The sequence below is a fragment of the Aythya ferina genome (genome assembly GCF_964211825.1).
Source record: "Aythya ferina genome assembly, chromosome: 1".
In the NCBI taxonomy this organism is placed as follows: Eukaryota; Metazoa; Chordata; class Aves; order Anseriformes; family Anatidae; genus Aythya; species Aythya ferina.
In genome coordinates, this window is record NC_140296.1 from 111,295,013 (window position 1) to 111,320,446 (window position 25,434).

Below are 25,434 nucleotides of genomic sequence, written 5' to 3' on the forward strand. Positions count from 1 at the left end.
CTTTCTTGAAAGCATTGATTTCACTAGAACTCCCTTGCAAGTATTTAGAACTGCTATACAAATTCTGTTGGCATTGAAATTTGGCAGGCAGTGATAGCTTTACTCTTAGTACCATTTGGTTTACATTAATTCATCTGTTTAAGTTACCACAGTATTAAAAATAAAAGACACCACAACAGACAGAAGGATGATTTTTAAGAATTTGAGGTTTCCCAGATAGCTAATATGTAGTGTATTTATTTGAATAGATTATTTGTTTATTCATAATTAAGTTTATTTTTAATTTAGTGCTTGTAAGATTCTGATGACAGCCTGTATATTCTTGAGTCTTTATATTGAAGTATTGAAACCCTCTAAGAAAAAGATTAAAGCTTCTGAAAACTCTCATTGCTAAGCTCTTTGGCAGAAGCAACCATCCTGTATGCTTTCAAACCATCTTAAATTTTTGGGTCTTGGGAGAGGTTGAAAGAACAATCTGTGGATTAGTAGTTCTCTAGAACAGCTGGAGCTGAGCCTACCTCTTGAGAAGTTCACCTAAGCGTATGGTTCTGTTACACAGCTTTTTCTGTGTGTGTGAGAAGGAGGGAGGGACAGTCAAAGTGACACAGAGTCAATCCCAGGCCTCAAAGGAGTGCATTCTTATTTTTAAATAACATGCAACAGGTGGCAAAGTAAAGCCATTAAGACAGTAAGACAGTTTATAGATTTCAGAGGCATTAAAATGTCAAACTGAAGACTGTCCACACCTATTGAAGGTCATTTACGTAAATCAAATAGAGATTATCGGAAGCATAAATCAATCTAAATTACAGCTCTGTGTGAAAGCTGTCATTAAGGAACAAAGTGGCCCAGTTTACTGGCATCTAAATGGCCAACACTGACGTCACACCCCTCACACATTTAGCTTTACCTTCCAGTATTTTCTTAGATAGGTAAGCCACAAAGAGAGGTAATTTTTTTCAAGGCTTATAACTGACAAGAGAAATGTGTATTTCTTTCTTAAAATATTTTACCGAGAGAAATTCTAATCATGCCTTAGTTGGCACTTCCTAACACTTAGTTACAATTTTCTATTTTAAAGTATACAAATACAAATGTGAAATACACTTACACTCCACCAACGATGCGTATTGATCCAATTTCCTTGAAATCCTCTTTGTTACCAAACAGAGCCAGGACAGAAGTGATATTTTCTGAAAACTCTTTAGACCATCCTCCAAAGTGTGTTTTCTCATATATTATCATCTAGAAAACATGATTTCAAACAATGCCTTGAACATGTCCTGAATTATAGTTTGAATGTAACTGCACTCTGCAGCTATATGACTATGATTTATCCTGTAATACGGTGCCTAGGCAGCGGATAACAGCTTGCAGCGAATCCTAACTCTGTCACAGCTAGATGTGCTGAGCTAACCCTTAAAACTAGTCAAGAGTTTCAGTCAACAAGAGCCAACATCTCTGCACTTTGCTGAAGTAATTTCAGTGACTGCAGATAGCATACACACCCAAGTGGGTTCTTCATCTGCCAAACCACACAGATCAGTTATCAACAGTATTAATATTTATTAACATTATTTATTAGAAACATTTCCAAGTGTTGCATGTATTTGCATAATTTAAAAATTACCTATACAATTAGCATTTTTTTGGAGAAACAGAAAGAGGAGGAATGAGGAACAATAATGCTAGATTAGCTTTCTGCTCCTCAAATCACAGAAAGTTTGTGGTTGTACTCATGACCTGTGGTACTGAGCTCAGGTATAGGAAGGAAGGATTCTAATCTCCCCCATATTTTTTTTTAAACATGGTACATTAAATGGGAAAATCCCTCCTGACCCACTTCCATTACAGGGATGAATGTGTCAGTCAGAGAACAACATTTTACATTACAAAAGCTTTACAATTTTCCTACAGCAAATTCACATTCTCTTAATATGTAATAAACAAACTACTACTTTCACATTTCAGGAAGCATTAGTAAGAAAGCAGACTTGACAGTATTAGTGAATTTTCCTTCAGCAGCAAACATCACACACGCAACAAAAAGAAAATAGCCTTGAAAAGGGTTTTGTATTTCCAGTGCTTTTTTTTTCAGTTTTATTTTCAGCATCCTCAGTGCTTACCTTGACGTTCATAGGCATTTGTACCTTTAGTCCACCCTAAGAAAAGATGGAAAATAGTATTTATATAACATTTGAAATTATGGTTTGATACACATTTCACATTATTATCAGGTCACAAAGTCTTTGTAATTATATTCACCATACTCAGTGTTAGCCAAATCAAGCATTAGCTTAAATACTCTGATAATTCACGAAGGCCAGGGTTGCTTTCAACCTGATCTACAAACAAAATCAGTGCATTGACAACCCTGCAGGGGTGCAAGCAATGTTAAAATATGCCTTTGTTGTCTATTAGCGCTCAAAAGCAAATATTTACCATGTGTTTTTTTTTTTTTTTTTTTTTTTTTAACTAATTTGCATTGAATATTTTTTTACATTAACTTTTAAAGCTGTGTTGTATGTACATGTATTTTGATTGTATGTACATGTATTTTGAGTTACTTAAGCATCGGTGATGAAACACTGAGAAACTATAAACATGAGAAGACAAAAACTATAGGCTGAAACATTCATGTCTGTGGTTAAAGAGCAAATTCAAAAAATGTACTTCCCGTGGAAATGTTAGTGAGTGATATTTGGTAGGAGAATAAGACACCTACCTCCCAAGCTGTTAGGTGGGAGCTCCCAAGCTGTTATGTTTTATTGACTTGAGGATTTTAAATTCTCCTTCTGAAGACTTGCTATTATATACAGTCAAGTGATGCGTTATATCCTGCCACATCTTTTTCACAATTAAACCTATGTGATGTCTATCAAAATCAAAATTAGCTGCCCCTCTCAGGATTTGTATGCAATGTGAGGTCACAGGAAGACTACTGGGTATTTTTAATAGTAAAATCCTCTCCTCTCTTCCACCCCCAGCAGATTCCGTCTGCACTATCAAAAAAAGAAAATGAACAACTTCTAAGGAGCTGTTTTAATTAATGAATTGGTGTTGGTTGCAATACAACTACAAATTTTTCAGTTCTATCTTGTTTGATCTCCACAGCAGCAGTTTCCCAGGAACATGTCCTGCTGTTGCACTGGCTATGTGTTCTTATTGGAGCTGGTGCAGGAGCTCAGCAAGCCCTGGAACAAATTCCTACTGTGCCATTCCAACACTAACAATGTACCATGGCATGAGAGGACTGTTAAACATGTAAGGATTAAACCTGAAAGGATGTCGGAACCGAAGTCACATGTCAGGGGCGACCTTATTGCTCTCTACAGGTACCTTAAAGGAGGCTGTAGCAAGTTGGGGGTTGGTCTGTTTTCCCACGTACCTGGTGACAGGACGAGGGGGAATGGGCTGAAGTTGCGCCAGGGGAGTTTTAGGTTGGATGTTGGGAAGAACTTCTTTACCGAAAGGGTTGTTAGACATTGGAACGGGCCACCCAGGGAAATGGTGGAGTCACCATCCCTGGAGGCCTTTAAAAGACGTTTAGATGTAAAGCTTAGGGATATGGTTTAGTGGAGGACTTGTTAGTGTTAGGTCAGAGGTTGGACTCGATGATCTTGAGGTCTCTTTCAACCTAGAAATTCTGTGATTCTGTGATTCTGTCAATCGAAACGACCAAAGGTTCACAACAACCAAAAGGCAAGCACGTGACTTATTAGAGAGCTGTGAAGTCCTCACCATTTTTAAGGGACGCAGAGATTTCACATCTGCTGAAGGAATTTCAGATGGTTCATTGCATTCTTCCAAAATCTTCATCTCTCCTTTGTAATTAAAGTCTGAATAACCAAGCCATCTATAACAATCGGGATAAAGGACTTATTAATCTAATTAGATACATTACAAATGTAACAATCTTAAAATTATTTTTCTTTTTCTGATTATTAGCAGTAGACAATGTGTTTTAGATACAGTCAGCACATCAAAAACAAGCTATTTAAACACACCAGCACTATCAATGCTAAGAAGATCTCAAATACTTTCACTCAGTCCCAGGCAAACATAAACAAAAGAGCAGAAAGTTACCAACTTGCTTACTTGCTTTAAGAAGCCAGTTTGTTACACTGTGAGTATACTGAACCAATACTAAAGCACCAGTATTAAGGATGAGACATGTGAAATTTTACCTAGGACTGCCACCTTCGGAATCAAAAGGTTTCTAACATCAATCCTACTTATTTTTTTTTCAGTGGAAGTTATTAAAGTATGATTGTTTATGGCACTCCTTTGGAAAGCCAGATACTTTAATTTTAATGTGAAAATCAAAAATGTTGACACTCCTTCAGACTGCCTTAAATAAAAAAGAATACTGAACATAAAGGTTGGATGCAGAGTTAGTAAACAAAATAAGGAATGGAGGAAGAGACATTAAGCTGTATGGACAATTACTTAAAACTACACACAGATACTACAAGCAGTTAATAGTCAGTCAGAGTTCTGTCAAAACTATGACAAGATTCTGTTTTTAATTCCTTCATCACCTCAAGCTTCACAGACATATTGCAAGATCGTGGGAAGGAAAGCTTGGCTCGCATGGAAAGGCAAACTCAGACTCTTGTAACAGAACAGCTAATGTCATTCTGCAAAGAAGAGGCACAGAATTTCCAAACTTCAGGAAATGCGAAGTATTGGACATTTACCCAGAAAACAAGACTATTCTGCTCAAAACAGGAAATGACGGACTACCAAAGGAGCCTATATCATATTGCATCATCTCGCTGCAAAAACTCAGAATATAGCCATAAATTGAAGAATGCTTGCATGACATAATATTCATCTTCTGGTATTCAGCCACACTGTTATAGTTATAACAGGGTGGGTGGCTAGGGAGATGCCATCTATTCTCCAGTGAACTTAAAGCTAATTATAGCTGAGCTGCTCTTTCTATTTATAAAGCTACTCAAAGATGGAATTATAGAAGACCTCTGCCAGCAACTAGAAGAAAAAAATCCTTCAAAAATTTGCTTCCACTGCTAGAAGCTTGCTTAGCACAATGCTGAAGTGTAGAGCTAGGAATATCTAGTGTATGTTAACTGATATATAGCAAAAACCTAGAATATCGTTCCTATCATTGACTTTCAGCTCATGATGATTTTCTACCTGCTGGCAAACTGCTATAAAACAGGTTCAGTACTCACACTCCTGATTTGACACTTATATATGGGTTTTTTTCAACATCCAGTTCTTCTAAATTGGCAACTGCGCTTTGTATGCAGATAGGAAGTCCCCCTGTGCCAGCTCCCAGGCAGAACTCGATCTCTGGAACACTGCAGTCCTGCAGAAACAAAACAAATGCTAAGGATTATCCATGTTCGGAAAGTCTGCCCCACTGGGGGGATGGGGAAAAAGGACAAGTCATCTTTCCTTCTTTTTTCCCCGTTTTCTTACCCTTCTAACCTAACTTTGGGCTTTACATGAAGGAAGGTTTTTGGTTTTAAATGCAAAATGTGATTTTTATAAAAGCTAAGAGAAGTAAATTTCCATCTCCTAGTAACTTTAAAAAAAAAAAAAAAGTACATTTATGCCTAGGCTGCTTTCAAAAAGCTGTTTAAATACTATTTAGGTAAAGGCTCTGACAGTATTTACTGATAGACAAACCATGCATATAGTACTGTAGATTATTTATTTTTAAGACATTGCTTCCATAAGACACATGTAGTTAAATATTATGCATGTATCACTAACATTTTCTGGAAATGTCTACTACTTCATTCCACTTCTTCCCCTCCAGCCCCCCTGGTGCTAATTAGGTTCTGTTATGCATCTGACTATGCTTTCAAGACATGTGAGTTCAATTTTCTGTCACATTAAATAATTTTACAGTGTCTTAGACAAAGAAAGAAAAAGAACAGTACTGTAAAGCATTTGTAAAGAAGACACTTTAGCAATTTTTCTGTTACTACAAAGCAACAAACTCCGTTACAATCTTGAAGGTATATGTCTATGCCAGAGAACAACTTGTTGAACACATGACCTGATCTAGAATTTGTGGACTTTTTAGTTGAACCACATTAATTTAATAACACTTATATAAAATACGTAGTCAAAACCTTTTTTTTTTTTTTTCTCCCCGCAGCACTCAAACATGTTATGAATCAATAAGGATCTCCTGTAAGGTCCTGATTCAGCAGTGTATTACAGAATTGTCTTCATGTGACCGTGAAAGGTGGCTCACACACTTACAGAGTTTGATAAGCTATAGCTGAAAACCTTCAGTACTCAGTGGTAACTTCATAGTACACTTCCCCTTCCAACCCATCGGTCCATTTGCATTATGCCGGTGATCTTGAATAGCATAAAAGACCCCAGAAATCCTAAATGTAGCTGGATGAAGATGCCCCTTAAATGTGTGCTGAAAAAGAAGAATGAGAAGCTGAACCCAAGGTTCCTTCAACAGAAGTATTGGTTACTGGATTTGTTCAGGAACCAGCCAGGGTCACAACAAAACAGTGACCCCACACACCCTGTGGCTTCTCAGAAACCCAGAAGACAAAATACATAGAGCTTGCAGAGAAACCCAGCCTGAGGGCACAAAAGCTCTTAATGTTTCAGCCCCTCATCTCGTGACAATGCCAACACACTCTCCCTTTACACCTGGTTTTGAGTGGAGCTTTCAAATGAAGAAGCATCACAACTAGAAAAACAGCTCTGCTTGGTCAAAGTTCTTTCAGGAGTTATTTAACTGTCAGCAGTAATTGTGGCAATTCTAATAGGTGCACTTCTGTATATTACTTCACTTTCCTCATGAGACCTAAGTACCACAATATTCAGTTTTGGCAACTCTTTCTCTTGCACAATTGTGTTTCCTTTGTATTGTACCTTGCAAACAATGCATACTATTTGTTTTCAGGAAAACAAAAAAACAAGAAAAAGGCCACCACCCTTTAATACCAGAATTTTTATATTCAGATGAATAAAAGCAGAAAGACTAGGGATAAAAACCTTTCTAATACAATGCTACTATATAGCAAGGAACATTATTTCCTCAAGTTCTAAAGGTATTGCAAAACAAGATTAAAAGAAGTTTTGTTATAGTTTTATAGTCTCCTAAAATACCTGACATGTATGTCTGGAATCTGTGAATCCAACAGTAAAATTTGATAAGCAAGTTCAGAAGTTGCACCTATAAGAATTCCACAGGTAACGACGCTAGACTCTAATGGTTTCAGATAAATTCTGAAACAAAGTACCTACAAGACTAAACAAGCAGCAAAATAAAGTATCTTTGCCTGAGGGCTCAGACAGACTAGGAGCCAGTATGTTTGATTTTCATTTGGTAGGAGGTATTTTTTTTTCCATTTGAAGTTTGGAAAGAACCAGTTTGTATTCTCTTTTCAAGTTTTGCTTTCCTCCTTGAAGCTCAAGGCAGGCTCCACCTCAACAGGTGAAGAATGTAGCAGTTCTCCAAAGCCTAGGTGAATCACAAGCATTCAGAATAAAATCTCTCCCAGTTACTACCACCTCTCTTCAGCCAGATTTTGACAGCCATAAACAAACTCTACTCATTGCAATGGTATTTTTGTGTGTACTAGATTAAGTCTACAAAGTCCTGTCATAAAATAATAAACTGAGGTCCTCATCAAAAGCAGTACCTACTTTTAAAGTTAATAACATCTTCAAGCAAGAATTACCTTATATTTTCTAAGCATATTAAAAAAATCATAAATACACATTTTGACTTAAATAGGTCAAGTTCCATACATTAAGACTATATATAATAATTCACAGATTGCAAAAAAAAAAAAAAAGAATTATCTTGCTGTATAAATGAACACTGTATTTGCAGATGTACACTCAAGTAGAATAACACTGATTTCTATAGCTTAAGCATGTAAACCTTAGCTTAGTAAATATTTGCCCTAGCATGTTCAGATTTGCCTAAATGTATTTAATTGGCATCATTACTTTCAGAAGCTTTTTTAACTTTTCTAATGAAGCCACTATCTTTAAAAACAAAATGAAAACCACACAAATATGACATCATTCAAGTCAAGAACCAGATCCTTCAGCCCCAAACCCTTTCATTTGCAAGGCGTCAAGATTTTAGAGTAAGATAGCCACATGCAAAACTACTATCACAGTGTTTCTGGACAGATCCTAAACTGGAAAGTTTCCTTCCTATTCCCCCTGCCCTGCCACCCACTTCACAAGCGGTCAAAACTCGTGCCACATTCATTAGGCTACTGACACATCAGGCGAAAACAAAACAAAAAGCACTGCAAACAGATTAAGTCTCCTCTGGGTCTTCATTACCATGGATACTACACAGCTAGTAAGCGCTTGGGTAGGTCACGGCCTATGGGCACTCAACTCTGTGGCACTCTCCTCCCACCTCCACCAAGTCATCCTGGAGCACTCGTGCTTCCCTCATGGTCTTCTAGGAGAAGAGATGAGGACGCAACAAAGACAACACTGTCTTCTACAGTCTGCAATGTGTTTAGAAAGCATGGGGACTACTCAAGCCAGTTTGCTGAGAACAGATATTTCCAAAACTGTATCATGCCTCTTAGCAGAAAGGGTCAGGCTTCCTCTGAAGAAAGTTACAAAGCACCCTCAAGACCGTAGCATTAAATATTACTCTTGGTGGCATCTTTGGCATTTTTCTAGTCTGTCCAAGAGCCCTACCATAAGCAAGAGACCCTGAGCCTTCAACCAATTCAAAGTGGTCTTGGCTATTTACCCTTCTTCTGGATCCAGGGTTACAGCACCAGCAGGGCTAAGCACTTGTAGTGCTGTTCTTCTCCTTGGAGCTGTATCCTTCGGTGACTGAAGTGATCAAAATAGCCAGATTAAATGATGGTAGCCTTTTATGTCAACAACAGGACAAAGCATGACTAAAGCCTGGCTTCCCAAGCAAAAAGTAAAGACTATGAAAGAAGAGTCTATTGAAAACCAGGCCTAATTAGTTCTGGTGCTCACACAATTGCTTTTTAATTCAGTCTAGACATGCATCTTACTGTTGATACACAGTTTGTCCTTAGGACACGTCAGCTTCTGCAGCATTCTTTAAATTCTTATTCTGTCAGTACTACAGCCTTTTTTTATCCATTCAAAATCGTTTCTTCCAGTTCTGTCTTGTGCCTCTCTTGCTATCACAGATCATCGCAAAACCAAATGACAAAACTTAACATGGCTGGAAGTAAAACAAAATACTAAGGAAATTAATGCCTATACCACCACCAACGCTTCAGGATACCTTGTGGCATTTGATTATGTAGTCACTGCTTGAATTAATATTTTCTTTTCATCCAGCAAACCACACAAACAGAACAGAGCCTTCAAGTAATATTGAGCATTGGGTGAGCATTCCAATTACAAAAAGTTTTGCTTAAGGTAACTGCACAAGGAATCCAGTTATTCCCCATCTTGCAGATAGAGATTAAAAACTGCTGTTTCAGACCTCTTGTCATCCTGTAAAACAGTGGTTTATAGGATTACTCCAGAATGGAAACATCAGTACCTTTTTTCAGCTCTTGTTTTTGGGAAAGCAACTGTTAGCATCCTCTTAGGGCCTCCAGAAACAAAGAGTAAAAGCCCCTCAATTCCACAGGATTTACAGCAGACTTTGGAACTGACTTGGCTCAGTGGATTGCAGGAGCCACAACAAACCTGTGTTTGCAGGTAGATTTCACTATCTTAGACCCATATTTACTTGTCTTAGTGTCTTACTTCTCATTATTTCAAATAGGTCTTCATTTCACTAGTCCCATGTTCTGTTCCTTTGGGATCTTCTCCTTCTCCCCTCCCCAGCCAAGTTGCTTCAGTTAAATACACATGAATTCATCAAATCCATGTCCACAGTGAGTAGAGCCACAGGTTAGCTACAAAGTTAACAGAATCTGTTTTCTTCTGGATGCTTGAAGCCAAATCAGAGCAAGAAGCTACTGTCAGATTGTTTCTGAGCACACTAACATCTGCCAGTAAAAAATAAAAATATTAAACACACCTCCTAGAGCTTCTTTAGTAAACATCTGTTTTTCTTTCCTTTGTAAGCCATTTTCTTTCCAAATACTTAGCCAATGTTTGTATCTGCTAATTCAAGGCATCTGAACAGCCCCTAGACAACCACCATGAAAAGCCACTAGAAGAATCAGTCAACAAGCCAGATAAACTGGACACACAGCCAGTATGACCAAACTAGGCAGTAGACAAGCCACTGGGCTTCTCAGGCTATGAAAGAGAGAATGGCAGTAAAACATACTGCTGATCATACACACAAGCTGCCTAGAAGAGAAATAGCTATTTGTCAATTAAAAAAAAAAGCCTATATTTTCACACACACACAAAAAAAAAGTAAATTAAAAAGGCTGAACTGTGGTAAACTACCTTCTAAAAGTAGTTCCACAGCAGCTGACACAAAACTTAAAAAAGGGAATTCCACAAATCAAGATGTAGAGGACAAAACCCTGCTTAGCAAGCTCTATACCCCCACTAGCTGCACACAACACTAGGGACTAATTGCAAAAGTCCACCCATATTTACTGGAGATTTAAGTTATATGAGAAATAGTGTTGATTATTAAAATAGGGTATTACTGTAAGGAAGGCTTTCCATCTGTGTGGTGGTTTTACTGGGTATGGGCTGCTGCAGGGAAAGTTAACATCCCAGCCAGACCCAGTACACTGTGTTCCATACAAATGAACCACATATGGGAAGAAGAACAATATTAAATTTACTTAGTTCTATTACAAATATTTTTAACCAAGCACGATGGAACTAACAACAGTGTCTTTTGTGTCCAAGGGTTTTCTTAGATACACAAAATACACCGAGCTTCCCTGAGCTTCAGACCATAGTTCTGCATGTTATTACTGGATTTCTTTAATTATTTATCAATTTTCCATATTATCAATATCCCATATTGGTCAAATGTTTTTAGCATTTATTTGAGCTAAATAAATTAGAAGAACTGTTCATGCCCTCAACTAGCCTCTTCTGAATTTATTTATTTTTAAGTCTTTAAGAAAATGAAAAAGTATTTCTAACTGCTGTGATGACATTATATCTCTGTGCTGATTACAAAAAGGTCATCAGCTTTAAAATGACTTGTATACCAGTAGAGTACAAAAATCCAGCACTTTTTCTGAAACACTTTCACATTGTGATACAAATGATAATTCACTCACAATAAAGGGCCGTTGCACTGTGAATAACGGGAATGTTATGCTAAACACAAAGAGCACTAATTCTTAAATCACAAGATCTGGTAAATATATTCCTCATTCACTAAGTAATAATGGACACATTATATTTAGTTTTAGGCATTTGATTCCTATCTTTTAAACAAAATGCCTTTTAAACTTCTGGCTGTATGTAGAGCCAGATGCTGTAGGTGTACCACTGGGCCGTGCGGAACCCCAGGAGCTGACACAAAGCTGTGGAAGCAGCAACAGTAAATTTTGAAGGCTATGCTGTACAAGTGGGATTGTAATGTCTGGGACTGTTATGAGATTGTTTACTGTCTGGACGCCTACCTGGGCAACCTGCTCTAGTGAACCTCCTTTGTCGGGGGGTTGGACCCAATGATCTCTTGAGGTCCCTTCCAACCCCTACAATTCTGTGTTATTCTGTAATCCCAGCTACTAACACCCAAAATAGAAACCATACTAACACAGTAGGTATTTTAAGCTTAATATAAGCATTTCTTAATAAAATATGAACTAATTCCATTTAATTTCAATTAACTGGATTGGTAAACATCTAACCATCACTGTATCAGATAAAGGTGGTGGCAAAGAAAGATAAGCTATGTTTGCTTGTTATCTTCAGGAAGAAAAGGAAATTTAGCACAAAAACTAACAGCAAAGAGTAAACAGTCACTTTTATCTTGAAGGTAAGAATTTGATTCACAACAAATTTGAACTAAATCACTAAACACAGCATACACACATTGTCCATTGTTAGTGATACGCCACTGCTGCCAACAGAAATTTACCACACATGTGATAATATCATTAACAATGTCTATACCTTTGTTACATGTTTGATTGAACCCACTGTGAGGTTTCTTCGACGGTGTTTTACACCTGGAAGATCCCAAAGGTGATCCAGTATAGTCTCTCCTTCTTCTAGTACATGTTTCCGACCCTGGAACTTCGGTTTCTCATAGAAAATCCAACTGTAATAACGAAATCATGGACTGAGTTGTTGCTATTACGTAAGACTATGCTCATACAGCAGATTTGCTGAAAAGCTTAGCAATAATCTCTTCCGATCATGCTAGTTATCACCAATTTCTTACATACTCTTTCATTATTCACATATGAACGTGATACATATGTGACTTGTGCTTTATTTCTGTGCTTTAAAAATGAAGTATACATTTCTTTTCCCCAGGAGGTAGACTAACATAACTTAAAATATTAAATTTATAAAAATATAACTCAGTAACTATGCAAATAAAAAGACATTTTACTAGAACAAACATACTAACTGACATATCAAAACATGCTCTGTTTAAGTACATACTAAGTAAGGCATAAAACATACACATACTAATGATGACATTCAATGTTTCCTTAGGATGTGAAAGAAATGCCTACAAAACAAAAAATATATGCCTCAAATCTGCCTGTTACATACATTGTTACTATGGCCAAGAATCAGAAACACACACTGTAAGCGCCACCAAGTAAATTCCAATGCAACAACTGACATGGTAACAACCCCAGGTTGCCAAGGCAAACCTATTACTTTATTTTGAGCTATACCTTTACAAGTGGATTGAGAAACACTTAAAGGTACTTGTATATCCTCCTGCATACATAATTCTCTAAATGCTACCTTACAAACTGCAGTGGAGATTGCATGCTTTATGTTCTTTTTGTAACACCTGTTGTATAATAAAATTGAATTGGAAAAAAAGCCAATAAAACAAACAAACAAAATAAAAACATTTTCTTTGGCACACACATACTTCTTGTGATGATTATTGCTTTACTGTCTAAGCACTGCAGGCAAGAAGTCTAAACTTACATGTTGTTCTATTAGGATCTTTCTGTTTGAAGTTAATTCCCAGGAGAAACATTATTTTTGCACTGCAGCATTTGAAGCCATGTTTTATGCTTTTTTCATTGGTATCAGTCTAATTATACAAGAAAGAAAAAGACAGTCTTGCAGATCAGATATGTGTCATAAATTAAAGAAATGTAAACACAAGGAAAAACACACATACAGTCTTTTGAAAAGATTCTGTTTAAATATGACCTGGATTCCTTACCATCCTCTAATTATCCTAAGTAATGCTCCAATGGGAAAGATCCAGGATGTGGTATCCAGCACATCAGAATGAACTTCTTGTTTACTTTTGTCACCATGAATGTCATAAATAATAATCTGAAACAAGACAACACATACGAATGAAGGCCCATTTCAATATACAGCACAGTTAATTTTTGCTTGGAATAAAACCTACTTCATTTTGCGCCCACTAAACTGATATCCTACACATTTTCTTGTTATATGAAGCACTGTATGGAGGACAAGGAAATACAGTAAGATAACTAGTGACAGGATTTTTGTAATACAATCTCATTATAAGCAAGTGTAAGCATATGTTACATTAAAATACAGAAAGCTAGACTAACATCAAATGCTTTCCATTAAATAAAATGGTATAATAAATTATTCCATGTGTCATATTGATCTGTGTGATGCACAAATTCTGCTTACCTTTCCTGGTCTTGGATTGTGTTTGAGACCTGCTCTGTCAATTAGGTTCTGAAATTAAAAGGACATGGAAAACAACTATTAATATCCACAACAGTGGCACAATGCATGGAAAGCTTATTCTAGGCCCACTGTTCCAATAAATGTATGCCAGTGTGAATAGCAGAAACATCTAAGATTTTTCTCACTGTTATTCAGAGTTGGTGTAACTAGCTTAACAGAATCAAACAGTCAGCAGAAAGCAGCAAACGCTAGAGAGGAAGAACTATTACAGAATTTTAACTTATGGAAATGTATTACTCTTTCCCAGCCAGCAGAAAGTTGTATGTCTTCACAGTGGTAAAAACAAACCAAACCTCTAGCAAAGAATGAAACATTCCCAACATCATGAAAAGACATGCTTCTTCAGTTGCACGTTTGGTCTATGAAGCCTTTTTGATTTCTTAGTATCAGAAGAAATGTTTCCATACCCTCACCTGCCATTGCTTTAAATAAACTAAAAAACAAATGCCAACCTACAGAAGCAGGTATATTACTCGTTAACTGAGCTACAATTTACATAAGACTATGTGATGAAAGAATCTAACAACCCAGTACACAGGTAATTATATTTTTTGGAAAACACAGCTCTACTAATCACAAAATGTGGAAGAAATGAAATAACAGCATTCATAAAAAGGGCAGTTCCGTGATTTTTAGATTGAAACATCCTTAACATGGTCAAGTCTGTTCTGTTATTACACAAACTTGCCATTATGCATATTTTCCCGTTATATTTTCTGTTCACACCTTGTCTTTTACAATTAGAGGCTACTTTGATCTGTGTGAACCGAGAATACCATGTTTTTTCAATGATTCTATCAGAAGATTTTTTTTTTTTTTTTTTGAGTCTCTGATCTTAAACAGCCTAATTAACCTTAAAAAATGAGGGGCTGAAGGAGGAAGAAGCAAGACATAAATTTTGAATCTGGGCTAATCACTTTGTTTATTAATATCTGACACGACATCTTACCGCTGACAATTCTCCCAGTTTTGGCATGGTGTGATCTTGGGACCAGTGAATCTTTGGCTGCAACATATCCTGAAGAATGCTTCCAAATCTGGTTCCCTTCTCAGAGTAGTAATTGGTGGCAGATTTCAAATACTGGTAATACACACTTGTAGGAGCATGCTTTAGATCAGCATCAGCTTTCTGTAAAACTGGCTTACAATATGTTTGTCTAGGAGAAGCCTCTTCTTCAACCAGTTCTGGTTGCTCCTTAGAGTCAAGTTGTTCTTTTGAAAGAAACGGTGATCGTTCAAGAAATGGATATATATTTTGGTCATTTGACTGAAGGGTTGTTTTTAAATTCCCTGTCCACTCACTGGAAAGACTTTGCTCTTCTCTCTCAACATCAAGTACATTTCCTTCATATAATGATCGTTCCTCATCCTCATCCTCCATTCCCTCCTCCTCCTCTTTACTGAATTGAGAGGTAAACTGTAAGCGCTCAGAAACTGACTGGAGAAGGGATAGCACGGAAGCGTGGTCGGTGTTGTCTTTAGATATTCCACTAGGATGGCCTTCTGGTGACATGTCTGTGGACAGCAGGTCTTCTTGGGGGCTGTCATCTTCATATATGGGAGACAAAGAGAAAGGGTATATTCTATAGCGCTTAGCCTCTACGCTCAGAAATGACTCTGAGCTACAGCTCTCTGTTGCTTCTTTCAACTTGTTATCCTTTCCATAAAGATAGGCCGGCTCATGTTTATTCTTTGCTCTTTCACATGCTAGATGATCTGTACTATCCAAAGGCAGATCAGAAGAAGAAAGAGAGCTAGTTTCCAAATCTTCAGTTGAGACAGACTTGTTCTCAGTTTGAAGGGCACCTTCATAAATGATAGTAAAAGAACTGTTTTCCCACTGCTCAATTAGTGGAGAAGAGCCTGAAAGACCCACCAATTCCTTCATGCCTTTGCTGCAGTCCAGACCATTTTCTTCAAGCTGATCATTTCTCTGCATATCTTGATCCTTCACTTGTACCTCTTTCAGATTCTCATTGTTTTGGGCAAAGACTGTCTTGAAGCAGTGTTTCCCTTCACTGTGCTCTCCAGTAACAGGCAATTCAGATGCAACGAACTGTGTCTGTAATCCAATATTAAACAGTGTTGTCTTACTTGCTCCTTCTGCTTGTTCCTCTTTATTCTCCACTACCTTTGAATCTTCTAAGGTTGCTTTTACTTGTGCAAATACTCCTGCAGCCTCTCTTACGCTGTGTTCATCTGGATTGTCCTCTGCACTGCTTTCCAGAGAACCCTGAGAACTTCTTTTGTCTTTGGATTCACTCTGCATGCTGCTACTTGCTTCATCAGGCATAAAAGATAACAAATTAATATCTACAGTTGGCTGCACTGTATACTCTGGCACATCTGTATTACTGCATGAATCTTTTAACTGCAATGGCAGAAGCACGTCCTCAGTCACAGCAGCATCTCTAGTCATTAAATGTAAAGATACATCAGATTTTCTACTAGTAGCTGATAACCTAGCATTACCACACATCTCTGCTGCAGCCAGATGTTCATACAACTTTTTATCATGTTCCTCTTTTGCTAGTATCATTGGGGCTGATTCTGGCTGTGCTGAACTACCAGTAGGTAGAAATCCATTTGTTTGACATGTGAATGCATTATTCAGTATCTTTTCACCTCTTTGGGGCCAATCTGCGCTATTTTCCATACTACTTGGAACCACGGGAAGATCTGAGCAATCTGCCTTTTCACTGTTTGTACTTACATTCTGAGCTTCCCCCGTAGCTGTTGGTTCTTTGATTATGTCCTGTGTTCTGGCAGATAAATTACTATCCAGGTTTAAAATCTTTGGAGTTTCAGCCTCAGTTTTAGGCTTAACCTTTTCAGAATGCCTTTTACTATCACTGCATTGCCCCTGACTGGATATTAGCTTTTGTTTGGCTGAGTTAATAACTTCATCAATTATTTCTTTTGCTTTTAATGTTAGTGCACTATGTAGGTCAATTTTATCAGGGATGTAAGACGGTGTCTTTTCATCTTGATTATTTGTATCGTATGTTTCATTTCCCATTAGTGAATAGGAGCCTCTCTTGTTGAAATGTTTCAATGAATGCAGAGCTGACTGGATTTCTTCTTCTTCCAGCTGCATGGTTCCAGTTTTCTGATCATTTAGGATATCTGTATTTATTAAACTATCCTTGCTCCCACAAACGTGGCAGACACCAACAGCTTGTTTTGCTATTATTTCCTCTATAGCCAAGTGTAAAACTGAGTCCACTATTTCCTCAGCTTTCTTAAACAAAAGAGCAGCATCTTGGAATTTAGTGTATTGTCCTCCCTCCCCATAAGTATCTTTCCATACTTTCTCAAAACAGAGCTCATTTGACTCTCTAGGTGCAGCAGGTGTTTGGTCATCTGTTTCAGAAAGGGATTCTGAGATACTAGAAGCCTGGTTACAAAGATTCACCTTTTCCACAGCATTTCTGCCCACCTTCTCAGTATGCACTGAATCAGATGCTGTTTTCAAAGTTTTCAAAGGACATATGGCTGATGGCACTGCCTCTATCAAGACGCAGCTGTCAGCCTGCTGTGCAGAGGATACTTCCTCTGCTCCATCACCAGCTTTAAGAAGAGAGGAATTACTGTTCTCCTGAGCAATGCCCAACGTTTCCAAGGCAGAAATAGAAAGGTTTGAGGCTTCTTTGGATCCCCGAGTAGGTGAAGTGGGCTTGGAGATGCAAAAATCCCACGTATCTACTTCAGCATCAAAGTGGTGGAGCACAGCTGGGGTAAACTCAGGTTCCGGAGAAACAACTGGGCATGAAGCCCTTGGGTCTTCTGAGCAAAGTGGTGTCTTGGTCATTCTGTCCTCAGGGATTATTCTTCTAGATTCGGCACCCAGAAGAACATAGCCCTCCTGTTCAGAAGCAGCAGAGCATCTAGCAATCTGGCCATTTTCAGAATTAGTGGAAGGAGAATGGATTTCTCCTTGGTTGTCAGATGAAGAATAAAAAGTTGTGGATGATATCCTATGCTTATCACTGTTTTCATTGCTGGAGGAATTACTAATATGCCTATCTTCAGGACTAGGTGAAGATGCAGAAATGATGTCTACATCAACATCTTTTTCAGCGATGACAGGGGAGTGGTTGGTCAGAGGTCTTCCTCCACTTCTCAAGGCAGAATGAGAATCCTCCAGATTTTTTTCTTGTGATTTACAAATAGGAGAGGAAAGTTCAGAAATGCAACCCTTAGATTCAGAAGGAACAACAGTCATCTCATTCATACCAGCCTCATCAATTTTAGAAGCAGCAGGAATAGGATTGTCTGTCCTGTCAGTGTTGACTAAAGGGCAAGGTGCAGGCTTTCCTGTGTTGTCTTCTGCAAGTATAACTAATGCTTTTGCAGGAATGTCTTGCACAGTTTTAAGGGAAACAGTACCGAGGTCATGGACAGGAGCTGAATTTTCTGAGAGGCTCGTATCTACAGGCTCAAAGGATTTGCTCTTTTCACATTCGTGATCAGAACGAGAAACAGTGTCTCTCACATCATTTAAACCGACTCCTCTTTTCACTATAGTTTTATTTTCAGACTTACAACTAGGATGAAGAGGAGCTGAGCAACAGTCTCCAGTTTCGATAGAAGACTCAAAAGTAACAGAGAGAGGTGCTGTCATCTCATCAAAGTCAGATTTCCCATTTTCACACCCATGTACGCATGACAATACATCAGCAAAATTTTCTACTGCAACCTCAGATGAAACCTTCATTTTTTCTAGACAAGGTAAAGCAGGCTGTTGTGTGGCAGTATCCTCAGAATTCTCCGCAAGGATTAATTGGTGTTCATTTAGTACCTGCATTGGTTTTCCTAACTTATTCAGTTCTTCATTACTAGTCCCCTGGTCCATGACTATATCTTCATCACTTTTAATAGTTAACACTGAAGCAGTCAGATTATCTGTGACTATGCACTTTTCTCCTCTGGACTCCATGCTAAGTGAAGTGGGTATTTGTTCGTGAAAAGGTAAAGGAATAGTAGCAAGAAAGCTCTGGGGATTTTGTTCTTTTTCTGCAGCTGCCATAATTTTCTGTGGATTGCTTTTTCTTGGATCACTATCTTTATTTGCACTATCTGTATGCTGATCTGCTGGCTGCTGAAATGTAGTGGAACTGGAATGAAGCTCCTGGACATCTGATGTTAGCTCTGAGTGGTTATTGATTTGATGATTACAGCAATATTCTCCCTTGTTTGCTTGTAGTTCTTCATTAGCTGTCTTATTTGATTTGGGTGACTGTAAACAATCATCTTGTATTTTTTGTGTGGACTCCTTATTAGATTCTTTACTACAATTAATTCCTTTATCAGAGTTAGAAGTGGCATTTTTGTCCATCTGAAACAGAGCTTCTACTTCTCCCAGCAGTTCATCTTCTTTTCCAATGAACTTGTCCACAGAACCCATTTTAAGGGAACTGGTAATTTGAGAAGTGGAATTTGTTAGGATCTCACTGTCTTTACTAGATGACAATAATGTATCTAGTGAATAAGCCCTCTTAACTTTTGTTGCTTCTAAAGCTGGTGTATGTTTTAAGTCTACTTCATCAGATGGTTCAGTAGGTGAAGCTGAGGCATTTGGAGTTACTTCATGTCTGTTGCTACCCAAGCAAAGCCGAGTTTTACCAGACTTTTTCAAGTCAATTTTAACGTTAGAAGAATCTACAATGACATCATTTTTATGATCTTTATCCTCATCTTCTCCATTTTCTTTTATTAAGTGTCCTGATTTTGGAGAGACAGTTGTTTGGATTTCTCCATTTTCTTTGACCATTAAAGCATTTCCGTTCTCAGTACTCTCTTCTCCGTTTTCAGCTGTTTCTGATTGATTCTTCATTAGTTGCCTAATCCTTGCAGAACCTCGATACGTAGCGTAAGTGACGGCGGGTGCTTGTGATTTCTGTTGTGTCTTCCTGTAACAAGAAGCATCATTATCAGCACAAGACAGAATATGTAAATAGCTAGTGTGATAATAATAGAGGTTAACACAAACTGTAGATGATGTAACATTATTATTTTCCTCCAAAGACTAACATAAACTGTAGACTGCATGCAACACTATTTTCCTCCTTTTTTTTGCTCTTCCTAAACATGGATTTCTGTGACAAACAATACATATACTGTCTTTTACTGAAAAAAGCCAACAAACCATAAGCAAGAACTAGATATTGCTATAAACAGCTTCTGTCATTTGCTTTCTACTGGACAATGGCATTATTATTTAAGAAAAGCCACTGCATGTCAACATTTGCAATGACATAAATAACATCTTCACAGAAGTATGCTTATATCCTAGTAACACAGGAATATACTTTAATACTGAAAAAATACTGTACTAATACTCATTAAAATATTGAATTGAAAATTGATTTTTTTACCTAGGCTTTCAATACAGCGGTACAGAACAAGACCAGGGCAAGCAAAATACATGGAGAAAAGGAAGTATACAACAGTGAATGCTTTCTGGACCACAGGGCAGTAAGAAAAGAGAACGAAGGCATATCAGGTAAAAATGAAGACTCCATAAATACTTGAAGAAATATCAATATGAGATGCCTAGAAATCTGACAAGGAATTGGTAGACCCGGTCATTCATCTTACATTTAATAGCAAGCAAACAATTACTCCTCTCCCCTCCCCCCCCCCAAAAAAAAACAAACAAACAAAAAAAACCCACACAAAACAAAACACCAAAACAAACACACCACCACCAAAAAACCCTACTGTAATGCAAAAAATAACAACAAAAAATCACCATGGAAAAACTGTGACCCTGATCTTTCACTGCTCTTTCTGATATTGTAAGTATAAATTCAGAGCCTGTCAATTTTAATTTTCTTAAGAAGCTTCTAAATAGCTCTGAAGTTTTTCTTCTTTCTTAAAATTAACTGACATAATAAATGTTTACCTTCCTTTCTAATGCTTCTCTCCTTCCCCCCTTTTTTGTTGTTTAAAGAATTCCTGCAAAAATAGGGCAGTGACGGTATGTATGTGCACACACCAGCTCTTCACCTTTGAGCAAAGCAGACCCTCACAGACTGTTCTTAAATTCTATTTTGCTTTAGCTCCCACCTAAACTAAGAACAAAACATTTCAAACACTTAGCCAGTCTGACCCTACATCTACAAACATGCTGGCTGGAAGTGGCAGTTCACCTACCTAGAAGAGTATCTTGAAAAAAACTAAGATTTTCGTTTCTAATATGAAATAGCCAAAAAGTATCTCAAGAGCACATTCAAAAGTTCTTTGTAGCTTACCATTAGTTCATTTTTATTGAGAAGTTATTGTAGCTAGAGAGTTGAAGACAAGTAATTTAAGCATGATATAATATGTGAATTCACTATGGAAAAGTGAACTACAAAATAAATAATTTTGTTTATTTGAGTATCATTGAGCAACCATAACTTCAAATATTGTCTGCATGGATCTTGAGTAAGTATTCTCTTTATAGGTACAGAAAAATATAAAAAAGAAGTGGATTTACCAATATAAAATATAATCTCTTCTGTCGAGTGTTTAGACACCCAGATTCTTATTTCCATAATGCTTTTACTTTGAAGGGGGAACTTAGTATTATTTTAAATCACCGGCAAACTCCCTCCTTGTGCATTATTTGCACATGCAAAGAGTACAAGTAAACTAAAAGCAAAATTATTCATATTCATAAACATTAAAATAAAGTTATAAACACTCATTTATTAAGTGCTAGGTTTACTTGTGCTAATGCCAAAACACCTGAATATGGGAATTTAGACATAGTGAGAACTGGAAAATGAAATTTCTATTGTGGATTAAATATACTGTAATCCCCAACGAAGGCTACAACAGAATCTCAATATAGGGTTTACAGGAAAGTCATATAAACACCATGTCTCACAAGCATTTGCAGAGCTAGATGCGTTTAGTCTTCTATACCACTAGTCTGGTTTCCAGAGATTCCAGCAGTGGTAGCTGCTAAACATCACACACACCATTTAAGTTGCTATTTTCAGCAATCTCATCTCTTAAAGCAAGCATACATATTTCTGCTTGGAAGAAAACAAAATGCATTTGGAAAAAGGGTAGTAGAGGAAAATCAAAAGATGAGGGTTTTGTTTTGTTTTCTTTTGTTTATATATATACATAAATATATATATGTATATATATACATATATATATATATATAAAGAAAAACAGTAAGTTATACTGTTTTCCATGTCCTTATAGAAAACTTTCTTCTATATTAGAAAAATACTTTTCAAAGCTCCAGATATCCTAAAAATCTTAGGGGAAGGAATTGTTGCTTTCTATAGTACACTATATTCACTCAGCATCAAAACAGATATAGCCATAAAAAGACAAGGTTGAAGGAAGTAAGACCTGATCATGTTCTCACTCAGAATTAACCTTACTGGGTATCTTCTCCCATTTCAGTTAAGTTGCAATGGAGTCAAAATGCTTTAAATAACCGCTATTAAGATTAAAAAAAAAAAAAATAAAAAAAAATCCAACCATCGCTTCTCCCATACTTTGGTCAACCTCAAATATAAAAAGTCAGTCCACAACAGTCCAGAATCCAGATAAAATGTCTTTGAAGAAAACAAACAGAACATAGGCTTGCACCAATTTTCCAAACAAGTTTTATGAATTCTTGAAAAGGAAAACCATAATGATACATATTTAAAGTGAGCTTGTTAAATGGTATTGCAATGTACTGAGCACTCATTTCCACAACAAACACAGCATTATTTTGAATAAACTGCTCAATGACAATGAATTTTTACTGAGTGTCTTTCATTCTGCAGTTGGTATTTTGTCTGATATGCAGTGTGAAGAATTCAGGACTTATCTATAAATATAGTGCTCTGACACAAACCTGGAAAATACCTTTGTCTCCCACACCCAACTTTGCTTTCATTTCACCCATGAACTCAGCAATTCTTAAATTGAAACCATCCAGAAATGGGATGAATAGGTTAATTTTAGACAAGACTGCCTACAGAGGGATGAAAAGGAGAACCCAGCATGAAGGGGTACTATATTTACATTGCCTTGAGCTACAGATCCCAACTACCATTTATTCCACATGGTCTGGCAAAACAAGCGTACACAGAACTTCTTGTCTATCATGTGCCTTTTATCATTTCTCCTCATTCTTTTTGCTTTCCGTTTGTCTTCTGAGGGAATTTTATGCTCTGATTGACTGATTTGTAGTTGAAGTCTGAGGAAGACTCAGAGCAATGTGCCCTACAGAGCTCCGTGTACAAACCCAATCCTGACCAGCAGTGGCTACAGCACCATTTCATCTTGCACAGCCTCATCTTGTGGTCAGCCTCTGCCAGCGTCTCCTGCCATATAGCTCTGCTTTTCTGCAGACTTGCCTCTTCCAAGAGTTTCTACACTGGCTGTTGTTTTAAAAAGGAACCAACCTCTTCTCCGCAGACATGGCAACTTAGGGATCCCTGACCTTTCAGTGAGAATTTGCTGCTCAGCATATTGTAACAATTTTGTCAAGGGACCTTTTATTCCTACCGAGTTTATTTTTAGAGGACACTGGAGCGTTTGCAATCCGAACGCTCACATGCAACAAGACGTTTAAAAAATGAAAACCTATGCTCCTATGTGGCAGTTGCAACTCAGTTGGCTTGCTCTAAATCTTGCTTTAAGTCTTATGAAACACATTAAGAAGCAGGCTCTGTCATGCAAAATTGCTTTAAAATGCCACTAGGGACTTGTTCCACAGACATTTAAAGTAACAATTCATTTCTGATCATCAAAAGAACACATCATTTCAGAACTTACCTTAGAAACTCTTTGCAAATTGTTTTTTCCAATTCAGATGAGGACACAGATGAAAGCCTGATTATACACAAAACCTAGCCTGTAGTTCTGTCACCCGTCACATCCTGTGAGATTCCTTCGTTCCCTTCTTAATAGGAAGCTATTCAATTCCCTATAAAGCCAAAACTCAGCTTCACAGAAGACTGTCTGACAGCAACAAGAGAAGATGTCACCGTGAGTTACGTTACATTTGTCAAAAGCAGCTGCTCATAGAGATTTCTTCTATTATGGAAGAGAAGTACAAAGTTCAAGGGGGGCTAACTCAAGGAGGGGAGGGGTACATCTTCTGGTACATCTCGTGTAACAGACGTCTTGTGTAACTTGCCCCAAAAGCGGTATTCACTATAAAACGAGCTTGTTGGTTTCGAAACCCTGAAGCAGGACGAATCTCACTACCCTGAATGTCTCCTCTCAGTGCATCCATATAGATTATATTAGTTGCAACTTTTTCAAGTGTACGCCATAAATTGGTAACCCCTCATATTTGTACCATGCAACAAAGCAAAAAGCAGACACCCCTAGACTATTTTCAAATATAGCCAGGAAGATGTCTCAGTAAGACACAGCACTACATGGATACAGCACCTCAGATACCCAGGCAGCATGGCTTCATTCGCACAGCCTGATATCCACGTTACAAAGCCCTTGCAGCCAGCACCATGGCTGAGCTTTGGGCTTACCAGTGCTGAAGAATGAGCATATTGCTGGCTGGCCTGTTTCAGCAGCATACAACACTTGGCTCTCCCAAGGCATGCAACAGCCATTTTTTCCCCCTCATACCTCTCTCTTCCACATATGCTCTCTCCAGTCCAGCCGTCTCCCATTTTTTCAAGCTTACAAGTGCATGTTTTTCCTCATTTCCTTTCACGGACCCCTGAGAAGTAGCTCCTAGGCCAGAAAGGTCTGCAGGCTACAGGCTGAAATCCACTGCTCTAAATCAGTATGTCTCTTGTGGTTCCAGTCTACCCCTCCCTAATTAATTTATAATTATGCTATTGTTTATTTTAAAATTTTCCATTTTTTTTCCTACTTCTTGCTTAACTGACTACTTTTTAAAAATTATGTTAAAGTCCTCTGACCTTCTGGTTGACTCCAACTTATTCAGCTAGCTATTTCTACAATCATGTCAGATCTCTACAAATGGAAAAAATAAAAGCCTTATTGAAAAAAAAAAGCCACCGTGGGCTAACTGAAAAGTTGCCATATGCAACTTAAATCAAAGAAAATAATTTTTTTAGACAGAGGGGATAGCTTCATGATTTAAATCTGAAGTTTGAAATACCTAGTTGTCCTGGGACTTCACATTTGTATGCTCTTAAAGGTTAAAAGTTTGGTTTGAACACTGTGATTTGCACGCAGTTGATTTTGTAGGAGATTACAAAGTTAATGTTCTGTAAGGACAATTAAGAGTCAAAGACAATTTTCATAAAAACAAATGTTGTCTCCGTGACCTTGGAAGGAATAGTTTTCCTTTCCCTGGCTTCTCATGGTACTGCTTCTTGCTTACCTTCCCCATCTGGGAAAGAAGCTGTACTCAGAGTAACGAGATCAGTGGGGGCCTGGGGCCTTGTTGTGCCGCCTCTGAGGATGTCTTTGGAGTAGGAAGCCTGTGCACATACCCCATGGTATGTGGCCCCCCTCACAGTAAGTATGTGTTTCCCAGTACCAGTATCAGAATATTTCAAGTTCCTGTTGCCTCTCCTCCCAAGAGTGCTCATCTCTGAGAGGAGTCTGCCTTCATCTCCTCTGAGGCTCCCTATGAGACAGCTGAGGACAGCAAGGTGTCCCCTTGGCCTTCTCTTCTTCAGGCTGAAGGAAGCCAGT

At 37.7% G+C, this 25,434-nt stretch overlaps 1 protein-coding gene across 1 annotated transcript in view; it reads right to left on the bottom strand.

Moving 5' to 3' along the window:
* The window catches only part of CRYBG3 (crystallin beta-gamma domain containing 3), a 93,259-nt gene that overhangs the window by 33,305 nt on the left and 34,520 nt on the right, over nucleotides 1-25,434 (bottom strand). The window contains exons 4-11 of the mRNA XM_084507106.1: nucleotides 14,741-19,703; nucleotides 13,732-13,779; nucleotides 13,280-13,395; nucleotides 12,031-12,178; nucleotides 5,199-5,335; nucleotides 3,742-3,856; nucleotides 2,127-2,162; nucleotides 1,112-1,245 (exon numbers count right to left, since the gene is read on the bottom strand). Of these exons, the coding sequence (XP_084363232.1) occupies nucleotides 1,112-1,245; nucleotides 2,127-2,162; nucleotides 3,742-3,856; nucleotides 5,199-5,335; nucleotides 12,031-12,178; nucleotides 13,280-13,395; nucleotides 13,732-13,779; nucleotides 14,741-19,703 (5,697 nt within the window). The remainder of the gene's footprint in view (nucleotides 1-1,111; nucleotides 1,246-2,126; nucleotides 2,163-3,741; nucleotides 3,857-5,198; nucleotides 5,336-12,030; nucleotides 12,179-13,279; nucleotides 13,396-13,731; nucleotides 13,780-14,740; nucleotides 19,704-25,434) is intronic.